General features: G+C 37.8%; 2 protein-coding genes across 3 annotated transcripts in view; one reads left to right on the forward strand and one right to left on the reverse strand.

Annotated features, from left to right (window-relative positions):
• Positions 1-19626, forward strand: part of LOC145498777 (uncharacterized) — a 127752-nt gene that overhangs the window by 31319 nt on the left and 76807 nt on the right. The window lies entirely within an intron of this gene.
• LOC145498749 (threonine--tRNA ligase 1, cytoplasmic-like) lies at positions 14-19377 on the reverse strand. Of its 2 annotated transcripts, XM_081478685.1 has the most exons (23): positions 19243-19377; positions 18889-19145; positions 17416-17497; positions 17225-17324; positions 16770-16803; positions 13604-13685; positions 12698-12827; positions 12266-12383; positions 11663-11727; positions 11295-11373; positions 11134-11217; positions 10757-10819; positions 9905-10003; positions 9246-9341; positions 8689-8759; positions 7990-8152; positions 7623-7760; positions 6337-6414; positions 4935-5035; positions 4342-4446; positions 4170-4242; positions 3221-3335; positions 14-2715 (listed from the first exon to the last, which is right to left on the reverse strand). In XM_081478685.1, exons 2-23 carry the CDS (start codon positions 19081-19083, stop codon positions 2567-2569), a joined length of 2220 nt encoding a protein of 739 aa, XP_081334811.1. In that variant the 5' UTR covers positions 19084-19145; positions 19243-19377; the 3' UTR covers positions 14-2566. The 2 variants fall into 2 exon arrangements, with proteins under 2 accessions (XP_081334811.1, XP_081334818.1); XM_081478692.1 differs by lacking the exons at positions 18889-19145; positions 19243-19377 and adding an exon at positions 18557-18794.

Consider the following 19626-nt stretch of genomic DNA (forward strand, 5'->3'; position numbering starts at 1 on the left):
TGGAATAAGGCTACGAAAATAATTGTTCGTACTCGTTTAATCAAGCATGCAATTGACAAGCCTACGCACGGACAACTTGAAATACGAGACGTCTGTCTGTACACGGGTTTAATAGTCCTCATTTATTTACACTATCTAAATGAATAAGCACGTTCTACTAAAACCATGAATAATTGTGTATAATTCCTCTTTGCATTGAGAACACCACTTTTCCGGGCGGTGAACAATGTAAGATTATTAACTCCCCTGCAAACCATTCAAGAATTAATACAACCCTTTAGCATTTCTTCAAGCTCTTAGGACTGATTTATCATTGATACCTGGAAATTATCACAAACCTACTCAGAAGTCTTCCAACAATTTTCACGAATGGCGTACCGTACGATTCATTTGCAGATTTTCTAAAGACGTGACCGAAGCGTGGTTTATCGTGACAATAGTCGTTGCACGCCCTTCCTGGACTTTCAATCAACATTTACCTGAACTATATTTCCTGAAATTCTCAGTATTTTGTCCATTCAAGAAAACGGAAGGAACGTCATTCCATTCTCCTGATATGCACCACAAGGTAGTTTACTTAACGGTCATGTGGTTCGAGCCTTCTTTTTCCACGAGGGTTCTTAGGCAGTCTTCCTAAGGAGATTGCCCGACTAGTCACGCAACGTAACCCAGGAATGTGATCAAATATACAATGAAGGTTCCCGACTCTAAAAGCAAAATCACAATTGTTATTGGTTGGTTACAAGTCACAACACAGCATTTTAACTACATTTAATCTAACTACGTTTCAAGTCAATCTATCACGAAAGCTGACGACACCGGAGAACGATTTTCTAGAGTTTTCCCGCGTTCTCGCGTTCTCACTGAGGCTTGAAATGCGGTCACCTGCTGGTTTTTTTGTGAATTTAATTGACATATCGAACAAGATTTCCTACCTCCCGAAAGAGGAAAAAAATATTGCCATTATACACTATTTAAACAGGAGCGCTTTAAACATTCCAAGTTAACCACATATTTACCGCAAAATAGAGTACGTGATATGGCTATCAGTTGTTTGTAATAATAAAACTGTATGCTAATTTATCACGATGAGCCATTCCACCGGCGCACGAAACGTATTCTAAGGTGCGCAACTGTTAATGTAAGGGACAATGCAAATAAACTATGGTGTCATCTTTGGCGCCTTCGAGTGCTGATAAATAATAAGGTAAAGACTGAAAAGAATCTTGTAAGACAGGAACTAAATGCTGTTTGTCTGGCTGTCTCGTTGTCTGTGTCTGTTTTCTGTCTCAGTCTGCAGGAAGCGGTTCATCTTTTCATCCCTGAACACCAGTTATGTCCTGGCCTACGATTTAGCATAAGGAATTCTTCAGTGGAAGCGGGAAGACCCAACAAACGAAACAGAAATTTAAAAAAAAAAAAAAAAACACCATATAACCAAGAGGCGGTGATCCTATGGAACTGATAATTAGGAGAATGTTGGAATGACAAGTTAGACGAGGGAAAGTAGTAGAAAACGGCGCAAAGTAATTAAGTATGCCAAAAAGAACCCGGAGGAAGAAAGGTAACAAGTCGGAATGAGAGAGCGACTAAGTATTTCTTGCAGACCAGATCAAAATGTCTTTCTTACAAATTGTTTTATTCTCCACGTTTCTATAGTAACACTGAAATCACAATACCGATCCGTGCTACCGCTTTGTTTAACATTACAAGTTAAATTCTAACTACATGCTTACGCTTTAAATGTGTTATTTAGCGGTTTTCTCACAAAAACTACAGCTATCGGCTCCGATCTTATTACTAATTATCAATAGAAAACACTACGCCGAGGGCTTTTCCATTGCACAGAAAAGGAAGGTAACAAATTGGTGGTTTCAGGGTTGAGGCACACGACACACGACATCAGGGACAAAAGCAACTACGGTATTCCAAATCACGCGGAGTATCTGTTTTAAAACAGGAAGGAACAGGGAGTAGGCGGAACTAACGTGGGCAAGAAAACAACGCTTTCAGCTTCATCGTTTAGTCAACTGTGCTTCGTTACGAAATAGCAACAATTTCTAAAATTTTGCTACATCCGCGTGATTCCACGGTAGCTGGAGGTTTCGCATCCAAGCGAGTTCGCACCCACATCGGCTCAACTAGCGATCAAGTGCTGCAAATTTATCTTTGTCTTACCGAGCAAAAAAGACAACATTGTGGGCATAACGAAACAAAATCACACAAAACATGTTTATATCTCGTTCTTTAATCTACAGAGGGTGAAGACGAACTCGAAATAGAAAGTTTATAATGACTTCAGGGGTGCAAACTCAGTGCGTGCGAACTCGATTAGGTGCGAAACAGGTAGCATTTGATTACACACTTGACGAAAACACAAATATTAGCCTTCTACGCGTGTGCGTAGAAAACATTCTTTTTCTATTAACGACTACTAAGAACAGTGTAACACAGTTCTACCCCTACCCTTCCCCTGTTCACTTCTTTCCCCACCATCTGCGGTTCAAGTCGGTAATTCAACTTGAGATTTTTGGGTACATTTTACACTGATCTGCATTATTTTAATTTAAAATTCGTCCTCACTGTCCTTGATTCGTTCTTTGGCGAGAAAGGCAAACTTTTCTAGCACTTGATCGATGGTTTTCTCTCCATGAACTTTGTTGTCGCGCGTACGAACGTTGACCGTGTTGGAATTTTCTTCTTTTTCGCCAACAACTGAAAGAAATGCGATGAAAAAAACATCAAGCGCAATCCTCGGAGTTCAAAAGTAATTTAACCAAAACGGACATTTGGCAAGACAAAGGCGTCATATGGCCATTAAAAGTTTTGCCACTGTCGTTGTTAAATCTTCGAAATCAGCGAAGAGTTTCGTTATTGAAATGGGCTCGTGGGGCGCCATCTTGGAAACTAATTACCTGCCAGCAAACGGCAAATTAATGTTCGCTCGTGTAAACTACACAACTTGAAACTGGCCGATTTCTGACCCAGAAATCGACCAGTTTCCAGTTGTGTAGTTTACATGAGCGAACATTAATTTGTCGTTTGATTTCTCTATCAACAATGATTTCCTTGAAGTTTAATATACCAAACATCGCTTGAACTGTGTTCGAATTGTGTCTGTTTTGGTGAGCGGCCAGTTAGTTACCGGTCATGTCTTACTATCGTCGCAAGCCAAGTTACACGCTTTTTAACATTTGAGAAACAAAACAGCAGAACCTACCAAATATAAAGTTGTACTGAGCAAGTTGTGCGTTTCGTATCTTCTTGTTGAGCGTGGTGCCGTGATCAAGATCCACATCGGTCATATAACCTGCATTAAACACGGTCTTCTTGACCTGCAGGAGGACACAACAACATTCAGCACTAACAACGAATCAAGAACGGGCATATGCTTCGAATCTCAGTTCAATGTCTTCCCAGTTCAACCACTTTAGACGCATGGTTTGATCAAAGGAGGATAAAAACTTGAACTTGGAGAGCAAATGTGGCGCGCAGTTGAAGGTAGAATTGTCTCTTAACACTATTTCTTCAAAACCATTCGCGCGCGTTCAACACATCGTTCTTTCTCAAATGACTCAAAACACGTGCACACACGTCAGGTCGTTGTCTGAAAATCTCTTTCAAAACTATCAAAAGACGAAAAAGAACAAGACGCGATCTCCAACACGTGCAAGAAGCGTCTAGACGTGCGTGGCGTCTAGACCTGACAAGTTTGTGTAAACATGACAGATAAAGAAGAACAATAGCGTGATCTCCTGCACGCCTCTAAACTCTTCTAAAACCATCTTCCCACACGAGCACGTAGCGTCTAGACGCGCGTGGTGTGTTGTAGCGTTTCACGATTTTCGCATTCAAAACACGTAAACTAAAGAACACGGTCAATCTGCGCAATACTTCGCAACAGTGACGCTACTAGTACAAATAAAAATAATTCCATAACTAACTTCTTATTAAAACCTGTGATCCTATACATAAGGGAGAAAGGGACCACTTAACTTTGAAAATGATTAATTTTTGGTATTTTCTTTCTTCTTTAAGGTGGTCTGCCTTGCATGGGGATTAATGATTCATTTGGTGACCATCGTTATGACACTTTTCTTTCTTTCTTTTTCTTGTTTTTTTATTGTATAGTATTTTATGTAGTTTTTGTAGCATAACTAAATACATACTTTGATTGCATACTCCTCATATTTCGGAGACACAGGAATCGCAATGGCTTGAGTTGGTGACAGCCAGAACGGCCTGGAATTCAAACAAAAACAAATGAAATCAACACAGAACGCACAAAATATACCTTGTGGGAAGACACTAATGATTTTATGGCAAAGTGAACCAGATTACCATTTTCCACCAAAATTCTCTGTCAATACAGCGATCATTCTCTCTACAGAGCCCAGAATTGCACGGTGAATAATGACTGGCCTTTTCTTTTCATCGCCTTCACCACTGCAACAACAACAACAACAAAATATATAAAAACAGAGGTGAAAAAAAAAAAAATTTTTTTTTTGAAGAAAGATTGAGAAAAAAAGAAAGAAATGGAGTGAGAAAATGTTTGAAAGCTTTTTTCCTTTAAGAGGAAAACAATGGCCTTGTTAGTGCAGTACAGAAAATATTTGCGTGAAATACCATAAAAGTAAATCCATCTGTGACAATGGTGGTATTTTGGCCATAACACATTTTCTGATCAGACTAACAAAGATTTTGCACTCCAGCTTAGCTCATCAACTTACAATAGTTGTTGCAAAGTCAGTAATCCTGGACTAATAAACGCTGAGCGGGTACAAACGAAATGTCCATTTTGACTGAAGCCTTATTAGTTACAAAGTATAAGAGCTTTCCAAAGAAAAAAGTTCAAATGTAAGATAACACAATAATAAGGATTTAATCTTTTTTGATGGTCTGCTTGAATACTAGAGGCAAAATGCTCTAACCTGACGTAAGTTAGGTTGAACCTTTCTGGAAGCTGGAAGTCCAGTTGAATGGTGGCACATTGATGATAGCGGCGCAGTGCATCTTGAATCTGAATGTCAATCTGTAAAGAGTGGAACAGGGCACACAGTGAGTCATGCATAAGGCAAATACAACAATGCAGAGTCGAAACCAGGAGACAAGTATTTTAAAATTGCAAGAGTATTTTTGCACAAAAACCATTCCTGGACTGACCCAAGCACCAGCATAAAAAATAAAATTTCTGCTTATGACGGAAATACACTTTCATTCTCACTGACCATAAGTCATGTTCTGCCGTCTTTGTAGTATCACACCCTGGATGTATGCCTACCTTAATCATAGTGGGTATAAGTATGGGAAGAATAGACTTGTTTTCTCGGAATTAAAAGAATGATCTCATGTGCCACTTAGCAAAGAGAAGATACGTGTCAGTGAAAAGAAGAACTTTTTTGCACTAACGTAATCCACACCTAGGCATTAAGGATTTAAGCAATAGCATTTTAAATAAAGCAGTTTCAAGTTTTCAAGTAGACGAGGCCCCTCAGCCTGGCTGGGGACATTCTGTTGCGTTCTTGGGCAGGACACTCTGTTTCAATGAAGAACAGTGTTTTGCGTGACATTTCGTGTGACGTTTTGTTATTGATTTGTGTTACTGATTTTAATAGTTTAATATTACACTTTCTATCATACATGATTACATTGATTGACATTGCAATTTGAGCAGCTTGATGTAGGAATCGTTTTTCTCAGTAGTTTTACACGTGTCGGAATGGATAGCTTCCAGTTTTAAAGGTTTTTTGCAGTCTAATTGGACTCTGGAATCCCGTCACGAAGTGAGTCAGTTTAAGTTGGTTTTTTTCCGTTTTCTAAGGCTTTGTTTCTTTAAGTTGTTTCCTTTGATTTCTGGTAGTGTAATTTCGGTAATCGACCGCATGTGATTAACAATTGTGTAATACCGCGTGGTTTACTCAGTGAAATCCGTTCGCGTTTCTTGGTTTATACGATGTATTAAGGCCCTTTATTTTCGGTTAGTTGCTATTGTTTAAGTGTATCATTTGTTGTGTTTATTTCAGATCGAATAAAATTCTTATTTATACGATTCACGCGAAATCAGAGTCAAGGGTATTTTTAGCAGTTTTCGTCCGACGGACCACACTCTACTCTCACAGTGCCTCTCTCCACCCAGGTGTATAAAATAATGGAAACCTGTGAATTTAATACTTGGGGGTAACCATGCAATGGGCTAGCATCCCATCTAAGAGAGGTAGGGGGGTGGGTAGAAATACTCCTAGTCACCTCATGCTACAGAAACCAGAGATAAGCACCGGCCTGATGGGCCACTTTTATCTAAAACATGACTGTAAAGTTATCAACTTATTATACCTTTGGTCCATAGAATGCTCCATCTCCTGGGTTCAATGTCCAAGGCATTCCAAATTCATTCAAAGACTCTTCCAGTTCCTAACATGAACAGAAATATCTTTGAGACTTAAGAAAGATAAAAGAGAATTTAAAGAGGGCATGAACGATGCCTGTATAGACATATACCACTGACCCATTGAAACAAATGGTTGTATCTGTTTCTCAGTGTTTGAAAGACCACAAGCATGTAAAACCACATATTTTGTAAAATGGTAACTATAGACCCAAGGACCACACATAGCATCTGTTTGAAAGAAATTATTTCTGGGATACTGTACATCATACTAACAGCCATAGAGGAAGCCTGAGTTAGAATTGAAAAGCATTCAAAACAAAAAAAGAAAAACATTAAAAATTATCTCACTCCTTGTATAGTTGAGGTGTACCCCTAAACTATAGCTTAATATGCAGCTCCTAACGTGTGGGTTATTGTCAGATATTAACTTGACATCAAAAGCCTAGGAGGACAAAAATGCACAATTTGTAGGGGTGGTTTATCAAGTCTCATTAAGAGGGAGATACGATTTTATACTTTCAAATGACAGATCTATCCAAGACCTTTGGGCTGTTCAATTTTGATAAAAATTGACCAAATATGGAGCATGTAATGGTATTTTGTATCACATGGCACTCTTGGGAGTGAGAGGGTTAAGGGCAGTTATTTTCAAACAGTCTGTATATAAGGTGTGGAGAAACAACAGGGGCAAGCTATTAAAGACACAATGTTTGAAATCTCTAGCTTTAAAACTGCAAGCGTTTTGATTCACTGTTATGAATTAAGTCTATGCCTCGGGTTTAACCAACTGTTCCACCAATATGCATTTACCTTGCTGAACAAGAGGGCCAATCATACAAAGCAAATACAAGGTTTTCAAAATAAGTTGGCGCCTGATGCAAGTCACCAGCTACTTCAAGCATTTGCGTCTGGTACTTTTTAACGCAAAGTTTATTAAATTAATGAGCAGTTTTGTTTCACCAACGTAATTATGATAAGATCTTTCTGAGGTTTAGTGAACAAGTGAAAAATCAGTCTATACTGTCTTTTAAAAGTTGCCTCCAACAAAATCACTTGTGTGTGCTAGAAATGCACCAGAATGCAACTGAACTTACAGGACTGAAACATTTGGTTAACACCAGAGCACTTTATCCCTCAGCTATCACTTATCAACATTAGTATAACTACTTTCTGGTATCTGAAGATGACGATCACTGTTAGGATTGAAGTGCACAAGATGTTAGCATCTCACCTTCTCTGCACTGTCCCACAGCTCCAGTTTACCCATGTACTTGTCAGGTCTTGTGGACAGGAAAAGTTTGAAGGAGAAACCAAACTTGCTGTAGACAAATTTGAGGAAATCCAGGCAGCCTTTAATTTCATCACCAATCTTTAATTAAACATAAAATGGAATCAACAACACAATGAAAGAGAAAATAATGCCCTTAAGTAAATCATCAACTATTATAGGCACCTACTGCATGCAAAAGAAACCTTGGACCCAAAGGTAACTCTTCATTTGTTATGTACCTATGACAGCAGAATTATTGTTATTAGCTGCATCAATAGCAGCGCTCCAGATAAATATAAAAACTAAAATGTTCCACCAAAAAAAATACCTGATCTGGTCTACAGAAGAGGTGGGCATCATCCTGTTGGAATCTTCTCACCCTGGTCAGTCCAGTCAATGTACCAGACAGTTCATTACGATGGAGAACTCCAAAGTCAGCCATCCTTAGAGGAAGTTCACGCCATGACCGGGGACGGTGATCAAACATTACACTGGAAAACAATTGAAAAGGTTAACTTGTACAACAGTGATGACCTCCAGCCGCAAAAGTAATTCACAAAGTGATCTGGGTGATCGTTTCATTGATAAATGTCAAATTAGGTGATGAATATGGCTTATGTGAATTAAGGAACAAATCATGGGAAGAAAATTAGGGAACTGATCATGTGACATGATAGTGATTATCATGTCGATTGACAGCACATATCCCCATTGAAAGATTACAGAGATAATAATTGGGTGAAAACCACTGCATGTTTATAACACTGTCTGTGTGAATTAAGTGATGGGCAGTGAAGGCTGTAGAATGATTCTATCTCAGGACTGTCAGCTGACAGATCGAAATTTTGCTGAGTAGGCATACATTGTTATAACAGCTTTTTATCAATTTTGTTTATGTTTTGGCTAATAGTTTCTTGCAAATTTGATATTCTTATGAGTATAGACCAGAGTAATGCAAGCCCCTGGGACAAAAGCCCCTGACCATCAACACTATGGTTATAAACAGACAAGCAAGCCAAAAACTAACCAATGTCCTGGACAATTCATGGGCTTCAAAGCATAGCGCTCCTTCTCCACCTCAAAAGAGAACATGTTTTCCTGGAAAACAAACACAGCCATGTTAAAAATCCTGACTAATAAATATAAAAGCCAGGGGGGGGGGGTACTCCCTTATATGGGCTATAGAGGTACGTGCAGCCCTAAAGTGTAGGGTTTTTCAGCCGTTTTGGTCATAAATAGGGTATTGATTTTGGCCATTTTGGTCTTAGATAGGGTATTGCAGCACTCTAGTCTTGAATTGGGAATGTTTCTTAGAAGAAGCTACTTTTTCATCATTATCAATAAGTCCATCAACAAAAGCCTTTCATAACTTATGTTTAGGGCAACTGAGCCAGCTACAAAGGTCATAAATAAGGTATCAAATTTCTGGCCAGGTCATAAATAGGGTAGCATAAATGCCAGATTTTGGTCATAAATAGGCTAAGGGTTTTGGGAAGTGGGCTGTACACCACTACCCAACTTTTCTGGGAGTGCCCCTCCTAGGCATAAAAGCAGCAACATCAATGAACATCCAGTGGTCCTTACTGAGTAATGCTGCCAGTGACCTGATGTTTCCCACAGCTTGGTACTATAAATGTTTGGTGAAATAACTTCCTGGAATCCTCGCTTGTTGTACTCTTCCTGATTACAAACAGAACAGATTGATTGAAAGCGTTCAGAACTTGTATCTTTCATATAAGATTCCCTGGGTTTAATTTCCCAGCACGCTCTCAAGAGGAACAGGAAAATTGTGCATTTTGATGTTTTGCTATTTCTTGGGGATCAAGCCATAGTTTAAAAGAAACCTGCACCATTTACAAGGTTCTTAAAATTGGAAAAAAAAATGAAACAATAAACACAGAGCAAAGATAATGCACCTGGGCCTATGAACAAACAGATTAATGGGAACAAATGAGAAAATAGAGGCTTAACAGTGGTCCAGATCGACCACATAGTTTGGTATTGGAAATACTATCGTCAAGCTTCTCATATATTCCCCTGAGAATAGTCTTGTACATTGGTCAACAAAGCTTGTTTTTAGCAGCCCATTTGTTATATACTAATACTGTAAATGTATAAGGCATTAGCTGTCACTAATCGATTGTACAGGTGAGGTGCATATTACCATTCAGTTCAATCAGCAATGTATTATTTTAGTTTCAGTGACATTTTTCGTTGCTAAATGAATTACACAAAAATCCAACCTTGATGAAGTTAATAAGACTGTTGTAGATATGAGCTCCTTTTGGTAAAAAGAAACAGCTGCCAGGACTCAACTCATGGAAGAAGAACAGTTCATGATCCTGTAAGTAAAATCACTGTTAACAGTCAAGATTTTATTTAAAAAGGTTTAGATAAAAAGCTGTGAAAACTATGTAAACACTTTATGTTTTTGATCATTAAGATCCTCCTTCGTAAGGGTGATCATGATGTCACTGATCAAAAGTGTATATGCAGTTCAACCCCTATTGAATGGCGACCCTCGCAGAAATGGATAGTGACCACTTAAAAAGGGGCTGGCTGCTTAATAGAGGTAAAAACAATAGAAAAAACCTCATCAGGACTTTGATTACTGGCTGCCTAATAGGGGTGGCCATTTAATAGGAGGCCACTTAACAGGGGTTCGACTGTAGTTTTAACAGCTTTTTACCTAATATTTTTTGCAATTTTTTACTTGGTGAAAAGTCCTTAGTTACACTCATACTAGTTTAATACAATTTTCAGCACTTGTTCGTTAATCAATAGCACAAGTTTATTTCTTGTTCTTCAACAATACTCCCTTTTCATGACCCCAATAAAGAAATATTGTGTACCTAATGAGTTTGCTAAACTCAGCCACTTAAGTTTATTTCAGAAAAATTCTTTTTTGCCTAACTTATGTTCACTATTTTTATAGGGGTTAGGTTTCCAAAACTTTACACAACCTATAAAACCATTTTCAAAGACAAGAACAAAAACTACAGGCCTTTACAAGATTTCCAGAGCCTGAATGAGCACCTGCTACAATACCGGTAATAGAACAAGAGAGTAAACTAATATTGAGAAGCTGTACACACCCTTCCTAATTTTCTGTGGTCTCTTTTTGCAGCCTCCTCCTGAAACTTCTTCCATTCTTTCATCTACCTCAACAAGAAAATATTTTTTAATGTTTTTTTTTTTTTCGGTGTCCGAAACAGATGTTGTAGGAAAGGTAAGGTAATTCTTAAAATAGACAGTGTTGAAACTCGCTTCATGTCAACAATAGAACACTTATTTGTCAATGTTTTATTATTTCTGAGAACAGAGAATTATTCACTCTAGGAAGTAGAGGAAATGAAAAACAAGGTAAGTTTCCACAAGCTGAAGGGATTTTGTGATATGTTACAGACTAAATACAGTGTACACTGTACACATACATTCTGACATGACATTTACACACGTAATTTCAATACACCTGTTTATCATTTGGGAATGAGATTCCATAAAGTCTCTGAAGAGATTCTGCTTCACAGTTTCCTTCCCAGTATGTAGCAGAGTTCTGAAAATAAAAAGACAAACAAAATATTCAAGAGGACTGCAAAAAGAACATCCATAGTTCTGTAACTTTGTACATACCTTAGTGACTTGCATAGCCTTTATCTTTCCAGTATGCCTTACATGAGGTCCTCGGCACAAGTCAATCAGTGGCCCACACCTTAAATAAATTAAAGAGATTATCTCTGACAGTATTTTAACATCTGATTTAATTTTTTTCCTTCTACAGAGTAGGAAAGAACGCCAAGAACTGCCACCAGACGAACAGTAATGATGAGGGGGAAGTTATGTAACCAATTCCAAGTAGATCAGTTACTGATACACAATGTAGAATTTGGGGAAGAGGCAGAAATTACACTCAAAAAGCACTGCATCAAATATCAATAGAAATCATCATTCAAAATCATGTTAGATTACAAAATCCAGTGATCAATCCAATTTATCCTTACTTGTACACAGTGGTAGTTGGTGTTTTCACCTTTTCCCTTATAATCCTGCACTTGAATTCATTGTACTGTAAAAATAACATATTAATACTTTGATAAATAATAAATTCAATCAAGGATAGGTGTGCAGCTAGGTAGTATAATAGAACACAAGGTCTCTCCCAAGGTTAACAATACTAAATTGCTTACCACTTAGTTCACAAGTTAATATGTCACATCATTTTGTCTTAAGATAAAGAGATCACATAGGTGCACAATGAGCAGGGTCTGGCCCCCTTTTTCTCTACCAGACCCCGCTCATCACTCGTCACCCGCCTGCTTTTTTTGATCATCCCCACTGACCAAGAACCTGGAACAGACTAGTTTTTTTGAGTACCAACCCAATATCTTCCAAAAGAGATTTTATGATTCCACTGGAACAATTCCATTATCAGGGCATAACCTACACAAGGACAAATGTTGGTGCATGTGTGTGAAGGGAGGGAAGGGAGGGAGGGGTGACAATGATCTACACACAACAGAGTTCCATATGCAAGAGAACTAAAATCCAACTCATTCTAACAAATTATATAATAATTTATTACCAAAATGAACTTCAAGTGATACCTTAAACATCACTAAGAGGTCTTCCTTTGATATCTCAAGTCTTACAAAAGGCTGTTTCTCCTTCACAATGTTTTTCGTTAAAGTATCCAAAGAAGAATAGTCGTTTGAGGACACCTGCCTGCAGTCAAAACACACAAAAAGGTCAAAAAAATCAAGACTATAAAACTTCAAAAATATACATCAGCCACACAGCTATATTCTAAATATAAGTTCACAAGCATTGGCCTTAGTACTAAGCCAAGAATCTTTCTACTTTGGTATAATAAACATTATAGTGTTTAAGTAACCTGGAATTTATTTCTTAAGACTGATTTATTAAATCTTAAAATTCCAAAGTAATATGCCCGGACATCGAACCAAACTTTGGAATAAAGAAAACAAAACTGAACAAGGTGTCAAGCTTTAATAAATTAAGTGTGAGTCCAAGCCAACCTTCCATCCAAGAACATGTCATAGTAATAACCCTCCTCTATCGGCGGTCCATAACACAGATGACCTCCATAGTGTCTCTCCATTGCTTCACCCATGATATGTGCACTAGAATGCCAGAACACTGCTTTGGCTGCAGGAAATAAATATTAATATCAATAAGTATTATTAATTACTAAATAAAATAATTATTGTCACCAAGGCATTATCATTTGTAGGTGTCATCAAAGCATTGGCTGGTTTGATCAGACACCAATACATTTGCATTTACCATTCTTGTTTTCTTTCTTCTTTTGGTATCATTATTGTATATAATAACATGTCCTTTACAGATGGAATTATGAAGGTAACATGGCTGAGTGGTTAGGGCACTGGACTTGAAATCCAGAGGTCACAGGTCCAAGTCCTGCTCTGACCACTAAGCTAGAGTTGTTTCTCGCTAGACCCCAGTTCAATGCCTCAGTCATGCTTGTAAATAGCCAACTGGTCTACCTCCTGCCAGCTGGGATTTTTAAGCCTATTATGTTTATTTGCAATATTTGTTTCTTTCAGTTTAAGTGGGGCGTGCGTGAAAACTAGCTGGTTGTAGCTAAGTGCATCGACCACTGTAAACATTCAACAACAAAAGAAAGACCTATGATGTTTGCAGTGACTTCATCCATATGTAACTCAACAACTCGTACACAACTTACATGTACGTGTGTGCCAGCAACTTAACTGACACTCTCACAATTCAATGATGAATACTACAAAACAAGAACCACACAAACAAGTTTCATTCCTGACAGAAACTAGTTCCTAAACTCCATGAACTGTCATGACCTGGCACAGCCTGCTGGCTGGGACATAATAAAACAAAAATAGGATGATGTACAGTGAAATTCATAATCTGCAGCAGCCCTAGTTTACCTTCATCATCTTCAAATTTAAGAAATTCTAGGGTGCAATCTCCTTCCAAGACTCTATCCAAGTCAAAAACTTCACCATTAACCTGCAAAGCATTGATGTTTGCTTACATATAATTGGGTGGGTGTTTTACTCTGTTAGCTGGCTCTACTACTAAAATCTTATTCATTTACTCAATTAATGAAATACCCTGGCTTGTATTGTACATCAACAACTGAAGAAGCTAGTCATAAAAGGGGATAAGTGACGATTTTGGTTGCTTTTTTTTTTTCTTGCTCCAAATTAGCTGAATTTTTGCATGTGGTCTTCAATGTAATAGAAAAACGTGTTCCTGTATTTTTGCCGCTGGTTTTTGCTTCGCTTTATAACGACGCCGCTAGGAAAACCGAGTGGTTTTTTGCATACGCAATATCCTGAAAACAAAGCAAAGTTTAGCGGAAAAACTACGGGACATTGCTAAACATACCTAAACAAAACTCTACGCGAAATTTGGAGCGTTTTCGACAAAGTTCACTTTTGATTAAAATACCTAACGCCCTTTTCCCGCCGAGGCTGCGAATAAACAAAGGCGAGCCTTTGTTATGATAAACAGAGCCGATCCTTTGTTATAATAACCAAGCCAAGCCTTTGTTATAAGTCGAAGTCTCGCCTCGGTTTATCATAACAAAGGATCGGCCCACTGCGACCACAGGGACTTTGATCTCACTTAGAAAGCAGCAAAATGTCAATTTCACGCAACGTATAAGCTCAAAAATGTTAATTTTAGGTCAAAAAAGGTTTAAATGTTGATTTCACATTAACGTGTGACGGCAAGGAGGTTGATTTCACTTAGAAACAAGCAAAATGTCAATTTCACGCAACGCATAAGCTTAATGATGTTGATTTCAGGTCTAAATAGGTTAAAATGTTGATTTCACGTTAACCTGTGACGGCAAGGAGGTTGATTTCTCTTAGAAACCAGCAAAATGTCAATTCCACACAGCGTATAAGCTCAAAAATGTTGATTTTAGGTCAAAAAAGGTTTAAATGTTGATTTCACGTTAATGCGTGACGGCAAGGATGTTGGTTTCACTTAGAAACAAGCAAAATGTCAATTTCACGCAGCGCATAAGCTCAGTGATGTTGATTTCAGGTCTAAATAGGTTAAAATGTTGATTTGACGTTAACGCGTGACGGCAAGGATGTTGGTTTCACTTAGAAACCAGCAAAATGTCAATTTCATGCAGCGCATAAGATCAGTGATGTTGATTTCAAGTCTAAATAGGTTAAAATGTTAATTTCGCGTTAACGCGTGACGGCAAGGATGTTAATTTCACTTAGAAAACAGCAAAATGGTAATTTCACGCAGCGCATAAGCTCAATGATGTTGATTTCAAGTCTAAATAGGTTAAAATGTTGATTTGACGTTAACGCGTGACGGCAAGGATGTTGGTTTCACTTAGAAACCAGCAAAATGTCAATTTCATGCAGCGCATAAGATCAGTGATGTTGATTTCAAGTCTAAATAGGTTAAAATGTTAATTTCGCGTTAACGCGTGACGGCAAGGATGTTAATTTCACTTAGAAAACAGCAAAATGGTAATTTCACGCAGCGCATAAGCTCAATGATGTTGATTTCAAGTCTAAATAGGTTAAAATGTTGATTTGACGTTAACGCATGACGGCAAGGATGTTGGTTTCACTTAGAAAATGGCAAAATGGTAGGAGCCCATGATGGGCTCCTGAAAATGGTGATTTCACGCAACGTATAAGCTCAAAAATGTTGATTTCAGGTCAAAAAAAGGTGTAAATAAAAATAAAATGAAACAAATAAACATTTCAATAAGCACTTTTCCAAATACGGCAACGTCTTAAATGGCTAAAAAATCACGAGATAAAACATAGTTTTCGACAAACGCGATCGTAGCTTTATGTCACGCACCGCCATAACTTCCAAGTTCAAAATGCGCTGGTACCTCTTATGCCTGATGAGGATAACAACTTTGGTGGCTGTTTAGTTTTGGATTTAAGAATTCGATGACTCCACGTGAAAACGCTCTATAAATAGGGCTGACAGATTAACAGATTAACCCTTCTGCGCAACATACGGGTCTCCATACATCTACATGTCCCCTGATCCCAGAAGCTCAAAACACTACAAATCATGCCGATTTGAAATAAAATCAACGCAAACTGGATCACAGATCTGTTACAATCGATCGCCACTTGCTGGCCATTATTATGTTTAAATCTAGTTACCAGTTCGAGAAACGTCCGCAGAACGTAATCGCAATGCATGCCGGGAAGGGTCTTTACACCTCGTGCGCGGGAAAACATGGCGGTCGATGCAAGACAAATTTTATAAGTCTAAAACCAGTTCTCGCTTTCCAAACTTTGACGCTAGTAACGCTTGGCAAATGGGCCACAACTCACCAGAGGGTATTTTTCTTGGGCAAGAACTGCTCTTGGACTTTGCTACCTGACTCGATCTGACTTCGAACGCCGATAACACGATTACGGTATATCAGCTGGCTTCGAAGTTTCAGAACACGTTTTGATTCTTTAAAATGTGCTGATGACTTACGGGTTTATCGAGGCTTTATGATGCCTCTCAACCACCAGGCACGCATACAAGGTACTTTAAAACAATGCTTAAGATATTAGTTGACAGAGCTCTAATGCGGCACATCTATTTTTTGTTTGATGGCATTTCGTTTGACGCTCGATCGATTCATGTGTTCTGTTCACGTCACAATAACTGGTGTAAACAATCCGTTCCCAGATTTCTGCTCTATATGCTGTGGGATTTGGTTTTGACTTCATACACTATAAACAGTCTGCCTGTTTGCTGTTCAACAAATGAACTCCTAAAGACATGGCCAGGAAAAGCCAAGTTTTTTGCCTACGTTTTAACTCGAAAACAAAGCAAAAACCAGCGACAAAAATACAGAACCACATTTTTCTATTACATTGAAGACCACATGCAAAACTTCAGCTAATTTGGAGCAAGAAAAAAGAAAAGCAAACAAAAACGTCACTTTTCCTCTTTTATGACTAGCTTCTTCAACTACAGTATATTTTAAATTAAGTACAAGCCGTGTCAACTGACAAATTAAAAAGCTCTGAAATACCTGAGAGATAAACTGATGCAATAGAAAATCTGAATACAAGTATAAAATAAATCACTGACCTTACAAACAACAGTGTTATCAGCAAGCCCTTGGCTAGAAAGAAAATAAAGAATTGTAAACATTTGAGAGATTTGCTCAATCGAGGTTATTAAGAAATGCACAATATTTGATAGCAACATTCAACAGTTTCTCTATATTCATCTTCCAGACTGTTAATTAAGCTATCCTGAATTCAAGTTTCAGTAAAGCATACAATCGAAAATTGCATTGTAAATTCAGTCTGGCATCTCCATAATCGAGGTTTTCAACAACAGAAATAACCAAAAAAAAAATCATTTTCATGTCTCCTACATGTACCTTTTAACCAAGGTGTGTGCTGAAGAGGGTATTACACAAGATACCAATTTTGGGACCAGACTTAGGGTGCGTTTTGTAAAGGGTGTCCAGTTAATCAGGAGTCCTGTCACGTAAGATAAGTTTCACTTTATTACAAACTTAGACATAACATTTATACCTGATGGAGCTTGCAATTTCATATGGTGTAGTCTTCCATGCCAGTCCATCTACTACTTTACCATCCCGTAATGTGATCTTGATAGGTGTCTTCTCTTTGGCTGGTGAGAGTAAGGAAGCACTAGAATCAGTATTTGTAATAACAAAAAGAAGACTTATAATATGATTACACATAAACTTAAACTTTTTTACCTTCAATTTTGGCATCATACTCTGCCTTCAGCCTGTCAAATAATATGTCTCTCTCAGCTATAAAGGCTGGAGGTGGGTTCAACTGTTGAATAAAACATTTAATCAGCAAAGAGTGCCAATAATTTTATTAATTTCACTTCTAGTACACTGTACATGCTTCAAGAAAACATGAAATGAAAAAGCTATAGCTATAAATACTACTGTACTCTCGCAAGTAAAGTTTAACATGGAGAGTTGTCATTCAATATAAGAGAGTGAGAAGATGCATACAGAGGAATGGAACCTGAGACTACAGGTGCGGGAAGAGAAGCCGAGAAGCAGAACAAATGCAAGATTTTCATTGATAAAATAAGTTACTGGGTAATATCTTCAATTACAGTCAAGGGAGTCATGGGATGGTACAAGAAAAGGAAGAGAAGAGTATGAGAAGCAAGAAACACTCTGCTCCCCTCCCTTGATTAATGTTTACAGTGATAAATGTCTGAATTAATTATACTGATTGACACTTCATAATTGACACTTGACACTTCATGATTTCAAATTTGAAGTCCAATCAAGGTCACCATAATTCGCATAAAAGGGTAAATAAAATTAATTGATTTTTTTGATTCATAACCGTGAACTTTAATTGCATCAATATGCACTTTAATGGCCCAGACAAACAAGTCCTCGCCCCTAGGCGTAAAATCAAAATATTGCATCAGCCTTTCAGACCAGACAGGGAATTCAAAATATCAAGTTAAAACTGTGTTCAGTCTCAAGCATAATTTGGGCAAACAATATTACTTGTGTTTTAACAGTATCTGCAGTATTCCAAACAAAGACAACCGTGACTTCTTTTAAAGGAAAGCTACTCAATATTTCTGATCGAAGCACGTGAAATATTTACCACTTCAATCGCGAAACCTTAATTGTAAGCTTACTCTTGACCTCACGAACAATTGCATGTTGGTCTTGAAATTATCAGTAATAAAAAATAATAAGTCTCCTAGATCCTCTTATGGATGAAGTGAAATGTAGTTCATCTTAAGGCTAATTAAACATTACTCCACAAAAAGAAATGAATTTTACGATGTACAAGTTTGTAAAGGGGGTGCGACATGACCGAAGTCTAGTCTCGCGTGAATGGACTTATGCTTACTTCTAAGGGAAATCCACTACTAGTATCTTCTTTCTTTTTCTTCTCTCCTTTAGCTTTCTCTCTGCCTTTCTGTGTTTTAGGCTCTTTTTCTTCCACATTCATATTTTCCACTTTCTCCTCTAAGCCTGTTTCCGACATATTTTACAACGTGGATTATATTTTTTTTGGAGCGAAAATAATGGTGCTTGCTGATCATGCTCAAATACCAACACAGCTGAAATTTCGCGGACTCAAGCAAAATGGCGGATTATTTCAAATCTTGAAACTACTTTCAAGCGTCGTTTCAAGCACTATTTTCTAATCACTGAAATGATATTATTGCTTTTACGTACCTCTAAAGGATATTCCACTGCATCGCCAGCAGCTTTAATAGGTCCAGATGCACAGTAACAAAACGATCGCTGTGGTCTTCCGGGTCGAAATTGGCGAAATACTCCTTCATAACCAAACGTGATTTTCGACTTCTGTGGTTTAAAAATCGTTGAGTTGATTTGACGTCGCAGTGTAACAGCTAAGATCCTGATCATAATATCCTGCAGTGTCTGATATTGACCTAACAGGCACAAGTGCCCTCCACGACTATCCAATCCTAGTGAAAATTTAAAACAAATACCTAGCAAAGTCTTGATGTTGTTTTGTAATAAAAGAAAATATATAAAATGTAAACTTAGATCATTTGCACTTACAAAAGCATCTGTCAGAGCGGTAGTGTTCCTTAGTCAGCCAGGGCTTTCGTTTTTGTTCCTTTTAAGACTCATGATTTGGATCCAAATAACTCAGTTCTCCATATTTCTCCATGAAGTTACTACATCCAGTACTCGTTACCAGTCTACCATGTGTTTAAGGTAAGCTGTGACGCAATCGCTTGATCACGCCTTCTTTTCAATCTTGTACAACGTGTTAAGTCTTAAGGTCATTCCACTGAAATAGAACCTACACTGAGATTTTTGTCAAACTTTGCCTATTGATTGTTTACATTATAGGAACTTAAATTTTGAAATAAAAATGAGGGGTCCCCATGTTCGTTTAGGAGCAACAGCACCTTGTTTATACCCATATAAATCCTTATA

This window comes from Orbicella franksi, chromosome 1, assembly GCF_964199315.1.
Source record: "Orbicella franksi chromosome 1, jaOrbFran1.1, whole genome shotgun sequence".
NCBI classification, from domain to species: domain Eukaryota; kingdom Metazoa; phylum Cnidaria; class Anthozoa; order Scleractinia; family Merulinidae; genus Orbicella; species Orbicella franksi.